Source organism: Canariomyces notabilis (assembly GCF_033297395.1).
Source record: "Canariomyces notabilis strain CBS 508.74 unplaced genomic scaffold N656scaffold_7, whole genome shotgun sequence".
NCBI lineage: Eukaryota > Fungi > Ascomycota > Sordariomycetes > Sordariales > Chaetomiaceae > Canariomyces > Canariomyces notabilis.
Window position 1 is genome coordinate 1019780 of NW_027041829.1, and position 15424 is coordinate 1035203.

General features: G+C 53.4%; 7 protein-coding genes across 7 annotated transcripts in view; 4 read left to right on the forward strand and 3 right to left on the reverse strand.

Annotated features, from left to right (window-relative positions):
• N656DRAFT_611764 (uncharacterized protein) overlaps window positions 1-415 on the reverse strand; it is a 952-nt gene extending 537 nt beyond the window's left edge. The window contains exon 1 of the mRNA XM_064810300.1: window positions 1-415. This exon is cut by the window's left edge and continues 537 nt beyond it. Coding sequence (XP_064671582.1) covers window positions 1-157 — 157 coding nt within the window. The 5' untranslated portion in view covers window positions 158-415.
• Window positions 37-1266, reverse strand: N656DRAFT_729634 (putative E2 ubiquitin-conjugating enzyme). Its single transcript, XM_064812616.1, has 3 exons — window positions 958-1266; window positions 782-875; window positions 37-707 (listed from the first exon to the last, which is right to left on the reverse strand). Exons 1-3 carry the CDS (start codon window positions 976-978, stop codon window positions 265-267), a joined length of 558 nt encoding a protein of 185 aa, XP_064671583.1. The 5' UTR covers window positions 979-1266; the 3' UTR covers window positions 37-264.
• A 389-nt stretch (window positions 1267-1655) lies between these two features.
• N656DRAFT_778072 (glycosyltransferase family 2 protein) lies at window positions 1656-5274 on the reverse strand. Its single transcript, XM_064814943.1, has 4 exons — window positions 4828-5274; window positions 2247-4766; window positions 1768-2185; window positions 1656-1680 (listed from the first exon to the last, which is right to left on the reverse strand). The coding sequence occupies exons 1-3, from the start codon at window positions 4897-4899 to the stop codon at window positions 2048-2050; spliced, it is 2730 nt and encodes a 909-aa protein (XP_064671584.1). The 5' UTR covers window positions 4900-5274; the 3' UTR covers window positions 1656-1680; window positions 1768-2047.
• Window positions 5275-5607: 333 nt separating this feature from the next.
• On the forward strand, window positions 5608-6469 carry N656DRAFT_611943 (uncharacterized protein). Its single transcript, XM_064810301.1, has 2 exons — window positions 5608-5620; window positions 5696-6469. Exon 2 carries the CDS (start codon window positions 5801-5803, stop codon window positions 6266-6268), a length of 468 nt encoding a protein of 155 aa, XP_064671585.1. The 5' UTR covers window positions 5608-5620; window positions 5696-5800; the 3' UTR covers window positions 6269-6469.
• Window positions 6470-9270: 2801 nt separating this feature from the next.
• N656DRAFT_612203 (uncharacterized protein) lies at window positions 9271-10226 on the forward strand. The gene is made up of 4 exons (XM_064810302.1): window positions 9271-9486; window positions 9584-9602; window positions 9654-9710; window positions 9819-10226. Exons 1-4 carry the CDS (start codon window positions 9402-9404, stop codon window positions 10099-10101), a joined length of 444 nt encoding a protein of 147 aa, XP_064671586.1. The 5' UTR covers window positions 9271-9401; the 3' UTR covers window positions 10102-10226.
• On the forward strand, window positions 10108-10347 carry N656DRAFT_778076 (uncharacterized protein; the record flags this gene model as incomplete). The annotated part of the gene is made up of 1 exon (XM_064814944.1): window positions 10108-10347. The coding sequence occupies one exon, from the start codon at window positions 10111-10113 to the stop codon at window positions 10285-10287; it is 177 nt and encodes a 58-aa protein (XP_064671587.1). The 3' UTR covers window positions 10288-10347.
• Window positions 10348-11282: 935 nt separating this feature from the next.
• On the forward strand, window positions 11283-12619 carry N656DRAFT_797196 (uncharacterized protein; the record flags this gene model as incomplete). The annotated part of the gene is made up of 2 exons (XM_064817603.1): window positions 11283-11310; window positions 11367-12619. 2 exons carry the CDS (start codon window positions 11283-11285, stop codon window positions 12617-12619), a joined length of 1281 nt encoding a protein of 426 aa, XP_064671588.1.
• Between the last annotated feature and the right edge of the window lie 2805 nt (window positions 12620-15424).

Sequence of the window (15424 nt, forward strand, 5' to 3'; positions counted from 1 at the left end):
GGGGGGGGGGGGGGGGGGGGGGGAGATATAATATACCCCCGTACGCAAGTGATCCCGGTTCGTCTGCGGTCGTCATCATGAATGCCCCGTAGTGTCTGGATCTATGACGATGTCGTGCCATATCTCCCTCTAGCCCGTTCATGGCCGTAGATATCATCCTCACCTTCCCCCAACAGCCCAGTACTCTCCGGGTCCAAGGTATATCTTCCCAGCACGCGAGCCTCTTCTTATTCTCCCCCAGCCATAGCTTATAGCTTAACCGTCCTAAGCCAGCACCCTCTCGTACGTCTCGCCCCTCACAGTCCCCCCGGCCATGGCCTGCCTCACATTCCTCTTAAAGCCCTCTCTGTTATTCCGCAGGTCCTCGGCGGCCTCCTTGTTGAGGGGATCGCTCGCGTTGGGCTCGAGGAACAAAAACTGCAAGCCGACAATCACGGCGTTGAGGTTGAGCACGGGCTTCCAGTCCTCGCGCAGGATGTTCAGGCACACTTTTCCCTCGAGGTCGATGTTGGGATGGTAAATCTTCTCGCGGCACTGCACCTTGGGCGGTTCGTGGGGGAAGCTGGGCGTGATGTTGAAGGTGAAGCTGAAGCGCCCGCCTTTGTACATGCCCTCGTCCGGCTCGATGTAGAGGATAAAGCTGAGAATGTTATCCGGGTCCGGGAACTCGGTGCTCATCGTCGAGCCGAGCGAGAGCTCGGACAGGTCTGAGTTTTAAGGCATGCCGTCAGTGAACCCTGCTTGGTCGACAAGGTCTTGAGGCCATGCGAAAACCACTCACCCTTCTGCACCCGTAATTGCGCCGCCGTCACCTTCTTCTTCTTTCCCCCCGTGGCCGCGCTATCCGCATTCTCAGCCTTTTGCTGCTCCTTTTTCTGCCGAGCTTGTCAGCGAATACTCTGTCTCTCATATGTGCCGCCCATTCCTGTCTCGGCGGGCCTTGCAAGGAGGCCATACCATGGACCATATCTTCAACATTTTGCCCGTAGTTCGGCCGGTGGGCCTTTGTTGCTCCTGTTCTATGCGTGCGCTCGCAGGAACGGCGGTTGAACCAGTGTGCCGTCGGCGTAAAGCGCCTGGGTTGCGGCGAAGAGCAGGTGCCTAAGTGTTTACGGCTCGATCAGGATGGTGGCAAGGGGATCGGTCGAACTCAAGGGCGTGCGACGGACGTACGACAGAACTAAGTGCGTCGTAGCAGGACTGTTGCTGTGTGACGGCGGAGGACAGGCGGCCGGGAATTTTATACGTGAGGAAGTGGGCGGTTTTGAGATGGGTGTGTTATCTTTCAGGTTGTTGCCCGAGGACTCGAAGTCCAAAACCCCAGATTACAATAGGTGGACCGGGCGGGCAGGCAGGCAGGCGTCAATCAAGCCCCCGCTTCCGGCTTTGGTGGGGCCGACGGGACTATCAGCATCGGGACCTTCAAATGCCGTGTTCCCGGACAGTCCAAAATTTCGATCCATTCTATCTGTACAATCATGGTGCAATCACTACCTCGAAGCTTTGTGCATGTTCCGCATTGTGGCCTTGAAGGTGCAGGTCTCTATGGATTCTGTCCAACTTCCTTGAAAGGACTTGGGTCGAGTCTAGAATCTGGCCGCTCCCAGGGGAATCAAAGCGACCACGTCATTGCTATATCGGCAAGCACACGACTTCATGTAAACCGGATATCCCATTAAGGTACTAACCCGAGGCCTTTAAGAGGCCGTCAAAAGCAAATAGACACGTACACATACCCCAACACAGCGGTGGCTAACGGCTCAAAAGTAAACGAAATCAACGAAGAGAACGCCTCCGGTAAATGCCCCGTTATTTTATCCTCACAAGTATCCCAACAGTGAAAACGACCATCCGCAACTCTGGAAGGACACCTGTATGATGTGAGATCTGTCTTGCTCGCTCGCTCTTCCGCTTGGAAGGCGAGAAAATCAAAATCAACCTCGTCCCCAGTTTGCCCAGATAGAGGGAGAAATAGGGCCCGGTACTCGATATACAGGGTATCTGACAATTCACACTGGCTCCAGCACCCGCCGCTGGACGCCTCACTTTAACGCCGGGCAAAGCAGCACATGATGCCGGTCCTGCCAAGGAACCAGAGGAAGCCGATGAAGCGGACGATCGAGAGGGCGGCGGTGGCATAGAGCAGGAATCGGAAGAACCAGGCAGTCCGCGCGGTCGCGGTTTTCTAAGCAAATATTAGCAATCCCTGACAATCCTCGGTCCTTCGTATAAAAATGTGTGCTTACCCCGATGCCGAAAGAGTTGAAGTTGTCACTGGTGATAACAACTGCCAGCAAACAGTTGGAAAACAGCCATGACACAACCAGCATGGTTCTGAAAGACTTGTACGAGTCCTCGAGATCCTTGGGCTCCGGCTTGTCCTCCTCCTTGAACGGCGCCAGAGCTCTCCTAACCGTCTGCTCAAACATCTGATCGATGTCTTCCTGGGGCTTCTCAATTTCCTCAACAACAACCTCGCCCTTCTCGCCCTTCTGGACTTCAGCCGATGGCAGTGCGTCATTCTTGTCCGAGCCCTTGGTACCCCAAGACACGTCGTGCCAGTTGTTGAAGGCGTACACCATCAGAATGTTGATGTACGTCGACATGAGCAGCATGTAATAGGGGAACGAATGGAACATGTGCCATGGGTCCAGGTACAAGAAGGAGGCCAGGAAGTAGAGACCATAGATGGTAATCAGAGCCACCAGGATGACGCCTGCCGCGCCCTCGCCGGCAAACAGCGATTGGAGCGCGTTCTGTGCAGAGTCGAAATTGATCTGATCGGCTAGAGGCGTGTCGAAGGCCCGCGCCACCAGGTACGCTGAGAGGATGATGACATATGTCTGGATGATCGCAAATACGATGAACGAGAAGATGTACGTGTACTTGGACCCCTTGGGCCGGTTGCCCAACGCCAAGATAAACTGCAGGATGACGAACGCCAGGTAGATATACTGCAGCACCGCGTTGAAGAAGGGCGTTACCGTGTCCCCAAAAGGCCAGGCGTGATGTTCCGATGACGAGCTGGAGGCGGGCACCGGTGTGCCGACGAGGTCCATAATGACACTTGTTGTGAGCCAATACGAAGCCAGAGAGAACCAGGTGAAGATAACGTTTAGGACGTTGTAGATGAGTTGGATGTGGAAAAAGAACATCCGCAGGATGTTGTGACCGCTCTTGTACATGCGCCCGAAGTGCATGAGCGAGTACAAACTGGCTGCGAATGAACCGTTCAGCCATCGACGACGCTGGCTGATAAACTCGGGGGCGCCTTCGGGCACATCCGTCTCGCCCTTGGCCGCCTTGATGTAGCTCAGATGCCACTTCTGGCCTGCCTTCGCGACAAGTTCAAAGCAGAGAATACGATCCTCGGCCAAGAACATGTTCTTCTTGAAGATGTTCATACCCTCGATACCCTTCTTGCCCAGAATTTTGGACAGGGTGTGGTCGCCGTGGAAGTACTGCTCCAGAGGCCGACCCATAATGGCCCTGAAACGGTACGCCGAGAAGGCACCAGGCAAGACGCTAACGTACCCGAATGCGCTCTCCAACGGCTTGTCCAGAATGTTGGAGATCTTGTACTCGAAATTCTGCACGGCGACCAGAGGGTTAAGCAACTTCTTTCCGCCCTTGCCCAACATTGCGTGGATTTCACCACAGGCACCGCCAAGGTCCTTGTCGTTGTAAAAACCTTCCCAGAGGGCGAGCAGCGACTTGGGACTGGGCTTCGTGCCTGCATCGAGCAAAATGCACACCTCGGGGTTCAAGATGCGGCCGAAGGCATTGAACAGCCAGCGATGCGAATTGATCTTCTTGCTGTTCTTCTGCTTGAGGCAGAAAATGAATTGTACCGGAGGCAGCGTCTGCGGGCTGTCGTCCACGGGGCGGATGAGCTGCTGATTTGGCGTTACTGACAACTGGGTCGTGTACTCGAATATGTGAGCAACAGTCTCATTTCCGTCGACATCTTTCTTGACGACACCATCCTGGTACACACCGATGGTGGCTAGCACGTCGAGCACGTTCTTGTCCGCCTTTTCAATACCGTCGAAAACGAGGCAGACGACAATCTTTTGCCAGGCCGGGCCGCCCCGATTCCAGAAGGACGACTTCTTCAGGTTCACGATATCCCTGATGTTCTGCATGACACCGTGCAACGTTCTCGACAACAGAACCTTGTCTTCGTTGTAGTAGGTGATGGCAATCAGTAACTCCGTATGTCTGTTATACATGCGGGGCCGTAAGTCGTAGCCGTTTTTGAGTGTGAAGTCGTTGGGATCGCAAGTAGCTGCCGTGTATCGCATCTTGAGGAACTCCTCATTGTTGCCTTCCTCGTCACGATACCGCGGCTGCACAGCATTTCTGATGGCGCTGGGAACGGGGTAGTCGATGCTCAGGACGGAGCCCTGAACGAGCTTGACCTTCCTGGTAGCGTAGCGCTTTAGACCGCCAGCCGGGGCGGCGTTCGGGTTCTGCCGCCGGATCCAACTCTCGTCGGCGTCAACCGAGGACATCCGATAGGCCGGATCCGCCGCGAACTCGGGCCGATAGTAGCCTGGGGCACCGGCATATTCGTTGCCTCCGAGAGGAGGCGGGGTTGGGTTGACGCCGATGCCCGCCCGTGTTGTGCCGGCTCCCGGAGCATACGACTCGGTCAAGCTGTATGCTGAAACGGGCCGAACTGGGGGAGTGTGAGCACCCAGGCGATCTTGGTCGTAAACCTGATTCTGGTTGAGAAGCGCGGCTCCTGCCTCATCTTGGTCGTGCTGTGGAAGCTGAGTGTCAGAATCCACTGAAACTGGTTTCTAACCGGGCGTCAAAACTTACCTGACCGTGGTGCGCGTTCAAATCCTGCATGGGATGGCCCTCAAAGCCATCCCCCCTGCCGTGGTATGCCATGGTTTACGGCAATCGCCCGAGTAGAAGAATGCCCAGGAGACAAGAGTAATCCGACACTGATTCTCTGGATATCTAGTAATGTCGGGATCAATCGTTGGATGACGGATGGATCTATGACGCCTTTTTGTTGACGTTGGTCGGTCGAATAAAGAGAAGCGGTCTTGGCAGTTAATAAACTGGACGCGAAATAGTCGGGTCAGTTGCCTTGCTCGTTTGGGTTTGCTGATACCCAATTCGAGACCAGCGGGAAGGAGTCACACAGGGAAGTCGCTCGCGGTGCAAAACGGCTCGCAAACGATGCCGTTGCTTAGGGGAAAAAAGAAAGATAGAAAAAACGGTCTCGAAAAACTTGGTTTCAAAAGCTCAGGAGTTGCCCCGGGCTGCATTATGAAGTTGGGTAGGAGGCTTGTGGCTGAGCGCCAGGGATCAATACAAAGCAGAACGAGAGCCCCACCCGCCGCTACTAGCCCAGGGAGGCCGCGATTGCGAGTGGCTCGGATCACAAGCCCACCCAAACTGCTCACAATCCAGCAATCGATTGCAAAGCCCACCTGCACCAAACCCCCTGAGCGCCAAGTAAGCTGTGCTTTTCGTTTCCTCCACTCGTCTCCTGTCAGGAGTGTTTCATGCTGCCAATTGCCAGCTGCAGGTCAAGATCAGCGGCGTCAAGTTTGCTATGTAATGAACCGTTGTCGCGGCTTTAGGCATGTTGAGCTTATACGTGTACAGAGCGCAGGTTCTTTATCCCATTTTAACCAGGCCCTAACCAAGTCATGCTGACTGTTTGAGTTGACAGGACGTGTCTGAGTCTAGATGACAGCCTACACTGCCTACACTAAGGTACTTTTAGACAGGCGTTTGTTTCCGTCCGGTTGCCCCGGCCGTGGTGTGGACAGGTGCCATGGTGGATCCGGCGGGCGGTGTCTGCTGCCTCCTTTCAGTTGCATGTGCTGCGCTCCCGATTGATGAATCTGCGGTGTCCACGGAGTGTCTCGTACATACGCAAACCACAGCCAACATGCGCACTTTGGTATGTAGTGTACTGCAGCGATGGGTGCTGACCTATAGACTCTCGCCAATCCTCTTCCATGTTCAGATCATCACATTGAGTATGTGTGTATTGTGCAGTCGGTGGCTTTGTTTTGTCTCACGGTACGGTCCTCCGGACGCACCGGCCGACCGCCTTTCCGCCGTCGCCATGGCAGCCGAGCATCGAGTTCGTCTCGTGCAGCGCAGAAGAAAACAATCCCCCCGCCTCAGGGTCCTGCTCTCGCCGAATCTTGTGCCGGTTGCTGAGGAAGTCACAACGCCACCTGTCAAACGGCCACCTTTTACTGGATCTCGAATCTCAGAGGTTTCTCTGAATTAAGGTACCCTTGAGGATCGGGGAGTGAAAATCTGTTTTGCCTTTCTGCTGCTGCACTTGCTGTAAAAATGGGAACTGATTGTGGAGCATGCCATAAGCTGAGACGAGAATACAGGAAACCTGCTCTGTCGTGTACGCAGCACACATTTTCGCCTCAGCATTGCATTTCTCCATCTCGCCATGTAACCACGTTTACGAGACTGCCGACAGCCTAGCGTTCCGTTCCATTGGCCTCAGCTAAAAATAGAACCAGAAGGGTCCGCTAAGAACGCTCTTTGGGACGGAGCTGCCTTGGAGAGAACTTTTCCTCATTTTCCTCTCTTCTGTTCTACTATGCCCACGAGCAACTACGTTCGCAGTGCCATGATGGGGCTGAGCTGGTGCTAACTTCCTAGCTATGGAGTTTATCGCCGTTTAGGACTATGGTTTCCACAACGAGGCAAGCGTTCACGAGTTGGCCATGGTGGAACGACCACACCATCGAGGAACGGGCTGCGTCGCCGATCTTGGGTTGAAATGGGTTGTCTGGTTTGTACACGTTGGGTTTTCAATAGCGCTCCGAACCTCTTCATCCCTTGCATCCTACCTGGGTAATAATACCTAGGTAGGTACTCCGTACAGTACACTGGAGGCACGCATGACCTTGCCTTTGCTGATCGCAGTGCAGCTATCCGTCTGCTGTGTTAGCCTCCCTGGGCAGCGTTATAGAATCGTCAGAGAGGTAAGGTAGAGTAGTTAGCCCCGCGGTATCACAGTTCCCCAGGGCCAGGTCGGTCTACGGCCACATTCCCCCCGGTGGCCGGTGAATCGGGCCCCCCCGCAAAACCGCCAGGCCGCCAAGACGGCTCCGGACCGGGCCTTGTTTGGTACAAGAGTGGAAAACCCGGACAGGGCTGTTGTTCATGGTCCCCGCCTGTGATATACTCTAGGACAACGCGTCTGCCTTGTTTGGAACGGTTTGTGTCATCCGAATCAGGGACGGGTCCGGATCACCCGTTGGAGACAATGCAACTAACGGAGGGTCAAGTCATAACCTAAGCTGCTGACAACGAATCTCGGTCGAATCCACACTCTTGCCAGCACGTACATACAACAAGTACGGAGGTAAGACTTCAAGGTCTAGGACTACCGCCAACACCGAGAGTTAGTAACGGTAAGATCGATCGTTCAGCCTGGCTGGACTCTGAGTGCTCTCTAACTTTGCCTCTGAGGCAGGCTGTCTAGGTCCTTCTACAGGCCGGGTTCTCGCCAAATACATTATGACGGTGGTAGCAGGCACACAAGAAGCAAATGAATTCAGTTGTGAGCCGTTTCATAACCAAACACGCTTTCTGAAATTCTTCATTCTTCCAATGTCAGAACGGTGGCGAGTCCAAGTTTATAGGCGGCTCTCGTCCCATTCTAGGAACACCGAGGTCTCTTCAATCTCAGTCGAGTTATATAGTTAGCATGGTGTTGACTTGAATCGGCTTCTTGATACATTAGCAAGACGACCAGACGATCATGCCTCTAGGAAACTTTACGCTAATTGGTACGTTGCTTCTCTCTTGCTCTTGCTGTTTACCGACCTGAATACCCTCGTACACGAACGGAGGAAAGTCCGTACCAGAAGGGGGGGGGGTTTGGGCAACCGTCGCTCAGCGGTTGGGAATTTCTTGGCTGTATTTTGACGGCCAAATTCGCTCTTAGGTAAGGGAGGAATGACATTCGCGCATACAGGCATTGGAAAAGAGCCAACTATAGGAAGCTAGCCGCCCTCGCCAAGCGTTGGAAATTTCCCAAACGTTTGGCCCGGTTCACACATTAGAGATGTACCAAACTATACATTTACAGCTGGATAGGTACAACGTTGGTATGCATCAACCTTTGGACCTCTAGGCGCTCATGGACAGTTAGGGAGTTCGAGCGTGAGGCTATTCCTACATTTCCTATGATCGATTGTCCGCCTACTCTCTAGCCCAGGCATCTATTCCCACTTCAGTATTTCTTGTGCTTCGGGCAGAGCACTGAACTTAAACCTTCAACCTTCTCCCATCCATACAATACCACCACATTCTTCCATTACCACCACCTTCCATTGCTTCCTAGACGGCATTTACACCCAAGATCGCCAGTCCTATCCTACTAGCGAAGACCCTTAACTAATTCGGTATCTTCAGCAGGTTTCTCAATCAGTGCCTTCATTGCCTCTATGATACTAGTTTTCGCTCTACCGCCGCCGCTAGTCCCGGGACCGGAAGAACGTTGCGCTAGACGTGTTGCATTCTGGTATTCACCCTACGAAAAGACCCTGGAATTGAGCGAATTGGGCTCCACGCGGAAGAACCCACCAAATTAGCAAAGTCGGGTCTCCTAGACCAAGTCTCCTACCCGCACCACCCAGACTGCTAACTGGGCTACGCATACAGATACCTTACCAACTAAATGCGACGACCACGCTCACCACTGCTCCTCCGTAGGTAGGTGACTGTAATCGTGTGCCTGTACTGTAGATACTTGGAGACCTGGAGACCTGGAGACCTGGAGACCTGGAGACCTGGAGACCTGGAGACCTGGAGACCTGGAGACCTAGAGACCTAGAGACTGGGAGGGAGGGTGCAACCAAGGAGGTGTACGTACCCTGGGGTACATACGTGGAATCCAGCCCAATCCTATACCCGGTAGCCCAGGTATCAATGAACAGTTGGACCCGCCCAACGTCTGGATTTTCCAACGCTTGAGGGTACGTCAACGTTGACAATTACCAACGTTAGGAAACCTCAACGTTGACTGGATCTTCAACGCTTGGCTAGGGCCGACGTTCAGGATTTTTCTACGGGTTGCTCAACGCATCAGATTTTTCCTGGCGTTTACCTAGGGCAACTATCAATTGACGGCGAATCTACAGTTGCCTGGACCCCCCCCCCTCCTGGTACGGGTCCAACCAGCCTTACTGGTTCGCGGCAGTATAAACCCCCCTTCCTCTCCCTCCTCTTGGAAGGTTCAGACCTTAATGCGCACGCTCTTCCATCAGCCTCCTCGTCATTGCTTTGGTGTTTTTGTGACACGCCTTGGAAACAGGTGGCTTATTGGCAGTTCGGCTCATACGAGCATAGCAAAAGACATTTATCACACCTACCTCTAGTCTCTTACCTCAATGAAGATCCGACAGTGGTGTTTTAGGCTAAGCCCGCTTCATATGGACGAGATAAGTTGGAGACCAGATCAACCCCACAAACTTGGTACGTCCTGTTTCCGGAACATTAACATCCATTCTTGTTCAACTACCGTGTACGTACTCCGTACGACACAAAATGCTCACGTCATGTCGAAACGAAGGGTCCTGCCTTAAGGCTAGGTAGGTAATTCATATAGATTCGACTACAACTTACCTAACGTTCCTTACCAGGATTGCCCAACCTCAATTCACGTCAGCATCTCGTTGTGAAACGCTGTTTGCCAGCACGTACGAGTAGACCCCCCCCGAGACCCCCTATGCTACATACATGCCCAATACCGATGCAAAGCAGAAGACACATACAGGTAGCAAGTGCCGCGATTGATATCCGTATAGTGTAAACTCCATATTCTCAGCGTCTCCAAAAAGAGGTCAAGCTTTTCGCTCCTCGTGTTCTCGGGCTCTAACATCGACAGTGGGGCAGGGCTGGACGTTGGGGGCTGGCCATGATGATATCAGCTGTGCCAAGCGAGCACAGGCGGCATCGTGCGTTGTTAATTTCATCAAGTTAATGATTATGTACCGCAGTTTACAATCCGGGCCATTCCAAGTAGGATCAGGTTCGAGATGGGAAACCAGACAAGGAGATCAAGAGCTGGATCAATTATGTATTTGTTAACGTCAAGCGATGGAAATCAGGGTTCTTGTTGTCCACACTTCCGGGCTGGGTATATACGGAGTTTGGACGTATTGGAGATCGGAGCTGCAGTCGCCACGCCCCGTTACCGTCGGAGCTGCATGTCACTCTTCAGCCCCTGCAAGGGAACCAGGGACCGCATGGCTTGCCTCGCTCCTCTTCCCATGATTATGATTCCTCTTTCTTGCCATGGCAGCGCGGACGATGGAAGCTTATATGGAACAGAACGACGATGGTCATCGCTGAAAAATATTGGACGAGCAGTGACTATGTTACCGACGCAGGCCTCACAAGAGCCGTCCCACATTGCAGTGTCGGATTCCCAGAGCGGGGAAACTGGACCTGCCGTGCCATGAAGGGAATCCAGGGACGGTCAGGCAAACGAATCGGACGAGGCCTTGGCCCTCCATCCTGTTTCGCTAAAGGCTGTGGGGCTCTTCTCCTGCGTGGCTCTGTTGGTCTTCAGTGGTGACTGGTGAGTGGTCCGGTGGTCCCTAAAGCGTCCCTTCCGCAAATGAAAGCCGAGACCTGAAGGACCAGGGCTTTCCCTGAATCCCTAAGGTAACAACATTCTGGTCTACCAGGCCCCTCTGCCTTCCCGCTCGCGCCCCAGTAAAATTGCTGCTCACCCCCAATCCTCGTCGGCCTCACCTGAACCTCGAAACAATTGCCACCAGCGACACGCTTGGCCCTCTCTGTCCATGAAGTAGTTGCATTGCTGCGAGAGGACCATCATCATATGTCGTCCTGGTGGATTTTATTCTGTTGATGGTCATTATCCGCAGAAATCCCCGTCTATCCTTGTGAGCTAGCCTCGCAAAGCCGCTCGTTTCTGTCATCACGAATTGATTGACACCGCGCGTTTGGACTCTCCCTTTCTCCGTCTTGCCCCTTCACCCGGCCATTGTTGCGTCGCCCTTCGAAACAAGCAGCCATTCTTCCCTTGGGTATATCAAACGCCTACCTACGCCTTACTCGATCGATTCCTCCCCGTCCGACTGGCCTGGGACCCGCATTTGTTTACTGAGACACATAACGAATTCGGCCAGTTGATCGGCACGGCTGGGTGCTGTTCGTCTCGCAGATCAGCATAAGGGCCAACACTCACCGAGTACATCCGTCATTGTTAACCCCGCCGGTCCCCGCGACGGATTGCGCCAGCCATGACTGCTACATGGAATCCCGCGTCTTGTGAGGTGGCCCGGCCCCAATACAGCTTCGAATGGAGAATTCTAACACGGCGATAGTGACGCTCGATCTATGGAAGCGCCAGGATACGCAGGAAACGTGTGTTATCTGCGACAATACGAAGCAGCTCGTATGTCCCGCTTGTGAGGAAGGGTTCCAATGTCAGTACGTCCAACCCACGGGATGCAATGAATGTCGCAGGGCAACCTGCGTTCCAGCTCCCGCTTCGGCGCTCGAATCTCCCCAAGCGAGCTCTTCGGGAAACAACGTCGGCGCGATTGCCGGCGGAGTCGTTGGAGGCCTTGCCGCTATTTCAATCATCACGTACCTTGTCTGGAGATTCTGCATCAAGACAAGGAGGCGGCCTATCGATCAAGAACCTTGGGATGATGCCCAAGACCAGGGGCTGGAGGCCGAAAAGGAATTTGCTCAACAACGGGATTTCCGCGCCTCAACACATACCGTCCACTCGATCGCTTCAACAGTCCTCACGCGAGCGTCCAACATCATCCAGATTGCTTACATTCCCGGCGTGACCAACCGAGCGACGGCATCCCCCACCGTGCTCGTCCCCCCAGTCCCACCAATTCCTATCGGCGTATCGCAAGCCGGCACTCCGGCGACTATCGACGATCAACACTTTTTCGTTCCTGGTGACCTGCGCGATTCTACCTATTCGGCGCTCTCGTCCTACTCAGACCGTACTTCGTATGCTCGGACCTCGTACGCCCCGCGATCCAGCGTTGCATCCACCATCTACGGGAAGAGCGCCGTCGTTGTGGCTCCGGCCCAAACGGGAATGCGAGCCAAGCCGGCCATGGTGAGTGTGAGGTCGGCCCATTCCAACGCGTCAAACGGCAGCGCAACACCGCCTGTCCCCGCCGTTGACTACGAAAAATACAATGCTCTTCGACCACCAAGCCCGACGGGCAGCACTTTCAGCGTGGGCTCGACGTTTCTGAACAACGCCAGCACCCACACGGCCACACCGGCCCGTGCAATGGTTGTCCGAGTGGGGAGCGTGAACAAGGTGAACACCAAGGCATCGTCAAGGGCGGATGAAGACGCGGTCACATCGCCCACCGTGTCCGGCTCGACCATCAGGGACTCAACAGCCGCGACCATCATCGTGGACTCGCCCGCGGTCGGCCAGAGCCCGTTTTGCGATCCTCCGAAATCCCCCGCGCAAAGTACGGCTAGTCTCAGCGCTGTCATTGAAGAAGCGACAAGGCGGGCGTCGGAACGAAATTCGTCCAACCCGCCAAAGGGGAGGGAAAGGAGTCCGTTCGGCGACGAGCATGCCACGTCATGACGGCCCGAGGACAGGCGGCTAACGTCTAATCGCCCATGACTGAGTTTATGAATCTGTTTATTGGAAGGATTTTGCTTTACGGGTGGTTCTCTGGTGCGTTTTCTTCTTCATATACCATTGTTACAATTCTGGTATCTACTTTGGGTTGGATAAATTGGGTGGCCGGAAGCGCTGCGAAGCAACTCCGTTGTGGGACGAGCTTTGCTCGTTGCTTGGGCGCTTTTTGCCGTCTTCTGGGACTTACTGATCGGGCCGCGAGAACCTAACAAAAGGACTTTCTCTGCTGGCGGGCTGGCGGGCGATATAAACTTGGGCAACTCCTCGTTTTTCATTTCCTATGTTGTGCACTTCTTCGCAGCCCGATTCGGTCGGCTCTGCTCTTTTATCCCCTCCCTGATCGGATAGGGGCTTTCCTTACTCGGTTGGATGGCGCTGGCTGGGACTTGGAGGATATGAGGTCACCAGATTATAAAGGATTACTGAGATGGCTTGAGTTAGAGATGATGCGTGTATTGAGCGGAAGGGGAGGGTAAGCTTGGTGATGAGGCATTCTTGCTTAGGGACCAGACCTTAGGTACCTACACGCTTGACCAACCTCTACGTACCTATCTTATCTGCAATACGAGAATTGATGAGATGAAATGGTTTACTTGTTGTGCCGTTTGTTCGTGGTTGTGTATGTGTGGCTGTGGCTTTGGCTGTATGGTGTCTTGAGAGGAGGAACCGGGGCCTCGTTTCTTGCAAACTAGGTGGAGTACCTGTACCATACAATTACAGCTGTAGACCATGATTGGACCCGGACTTTGGAAGGGTGTTTCTCAAGCCGGCGAGATGGTGGCTGGCTCCCTAACCTGACGTAGCAGGGCGGCTTGGGAATGTGAGATGGGATGATGGATAGACTTGCGGATGGATCGGGGCTGCTGCTGAGTGAGAGTCGGACTAAAGGTTGGCGCACCGACCTGAGCTTCCATCATCTGGTAGCAAATACAATGCCGTTACACTACCAAGGAGGCACTTACTTGCCTTCCCTTACTCGGCTGGGTATGCGTGTGGTCTTCGGAAGAGAGGTGTTCCATCACTACGAGTGAGTCTTGGTGGTTTGCCGAGGATGGTTGCTCTCAGCTAGTACTTACTTGGTTCTCTGATACATTGTGTATTCGACGTGCTGCTACGACAGACGGTGATCGTTTAGCTAGCACTGCTAGAGTTCATTGGGCATGTTCAGATGATATAACGAGAGCTGCTGGCTACTCACTAAGGTAAGGTATCCTGGTGGCATGGCACTGGCCACAGAGTTTACTACTTCATGTCACGCTAGTTTTAAGTACCGAATGGAAAAGAGAACTTGAGAGTGTGCTACGACGGGAAACGTGTATAATCTCCTTCAAGGTCCAGAATTGCGGTTAGCTGTAGGCGGGATGTGTGCCAGTGGAGAGTGACAATGTGAGTTGTCTCCTAACATTGAGCTTGTATCTGTTGAAGGCTATTCAGGGGTGAACCCACGATGAGGCATTCAGGCTGCATAACCAAACAGTGAAGATAGACCTTAGACCAATTCAAGGCGGACGTTTTTCTCCTTGTCACTTGCCGAGGCCTCTAATACCCACGCAATGAACTCTCTTCAACACATCTGTGAAGAGAGAAAGAGACCCTGCTGGGATATTCCGAGTCATGGGTTTCTGACCACCCGATGGGAGGATCGAATATTCCATTTCTGGCATCTGTTATGGCTTATTGTCCGAACATGGAGTGAGGATTCACTTATAATTCAAGTCCCCCTGCCTACTTCCAACCCCCCACGGGTAGAAGAAGCAAAGTGGTAGCAGTAGGCAGTACTCTGTCTCCCAAGCTCGACGGAGGTCCCGTGTTCCGTCGATTCACCACAGCAACCCATGATGATGGTGGCTTTCACGACTCCAATGATGCCCAAACGCAGATACAGTGACGGCATCGCGGTTTACGTGAACTGGCTCTACAACTCTGACCGAAACAAGGTTGTGTTGTAATGCAGGAAGAATGTCCACCCATGGAATCTCGTCATTCATAGCAATGTGGCAGTGAATGGCGATTCCGACTTCCTGATTCTTGCGCTCTGACATGCCATCAGTCTGAGGGTGGTAAGCTGTAGACATCAACAGCTTTGGTCTTCAGGGCCTTGAAGGTCCGGTCCACAGCTCTGAAAGGAATTGCGGGTCTCGATCGCTGATAATTCGCTCAGGTAATCCCGGTAGGTAGGAAAGATGCTCTACGTAGGGAGGAGCCTTCGAGATCAGTACCTCGGCCGACACAAAGTTGGCCCAGGCCACGCAGAAGAAGCAGGGACTGAAGCGAGCCGGCGCTGGTTGCGTGGAACAAGCCAATTTGAAGAAGAGAAAGACGCTCAAGTCCAAGAAGAAGAAGCCAAAGCCTACCCCTAAGCAATAGATCCTTCAAGTTTGTTCAATGCTTGTGAGTTCATGTCAGATCAGAACCAGTCACACCCGGAGAGTCGAGACCGGCCCTGGCGCATAAAAACTACTAGTATGCCCGGCAGAAAAGTGGTACCGTACACGCGAGCACCATGGTAGACGCGTAGTGTGATTGATGCTTGATGGTCCATGGTTCGGGTACAGGTTAATCGATCCTTTATCGACATCTCAGCAGGGCATGGGACAATGGAAAGCATTCCCATTCGTAGAACCAGAAAATGGGCCTCCAGAGGATCATGACGGGAATCTTGTTGGAGCTACTACATAGTACACTACTAGGTAGGGGAGCCAGGGAAAATAAGAAAGAGATACAACGGTCACGCCATTCCAATTCAAT

Coding starts and splice junctions, on each gene's coding strand:
- N656DRAFT_729634 (XM_064812616.1), bottom strand. CDS start 978: ATGTTGAAGATATGGTCCATG. Junction 876..957: donor TGTTGAAGATATGGTCCATG/GTATGGCCTCCT, acceptor CAAGCTCGGCAG/AAAAAGGAGCAGCAAAAGGC. Junction 708..781: donor GCAATTACGGGTGCAGAAGG/GTGAGTGGTTTT, acceptor CTTAAAACTCAG/ACCTGTCCGAGCTCTCGCTC.
- N656DRAFT_778072 (XM_064814943.1), bottom strand. CDS start 4,899: ATGGCATACCACGGCAGGGGGGATGGCTTTGAGGGCCATCCCATGCAG. Junction 4,767..4,827: donor TGAACGCGCACCACGGTCAG/GTAAGTTTTGAC, acceptor CAGCTTCCACAG/CACGACCAAGATGAGGCAGG. Junction 2,186..2,246: donor TCAACTCTTTCGGCATCGGG/GTAAGCACACAT, acceptor ATATTTGCTTAG/AAAACCGCGACCGCGCGGAC.
- N656DRAFT_611943 (XM_064810301.1), top strand. CDS start 5,801: ATGGTGGATCCGGCGGGCGGTGTCTGCTGCCTCCTTTCAGTTGCATGT.
- N656DRAFT_612203 (XM_064810302.1), top strand. CDS start 9,402: ATGAAGATCCGACAGTGGTGTTTTAGGCTAAGCCCGCTTCATATGGAC. Junction 9,711..9,818: donor GAAACGCTGTTTGCCAGCAC/GTACGAGTAGAC, acceptor ATATCCGTATAG/TGTAAACTCCATATTCTCAG.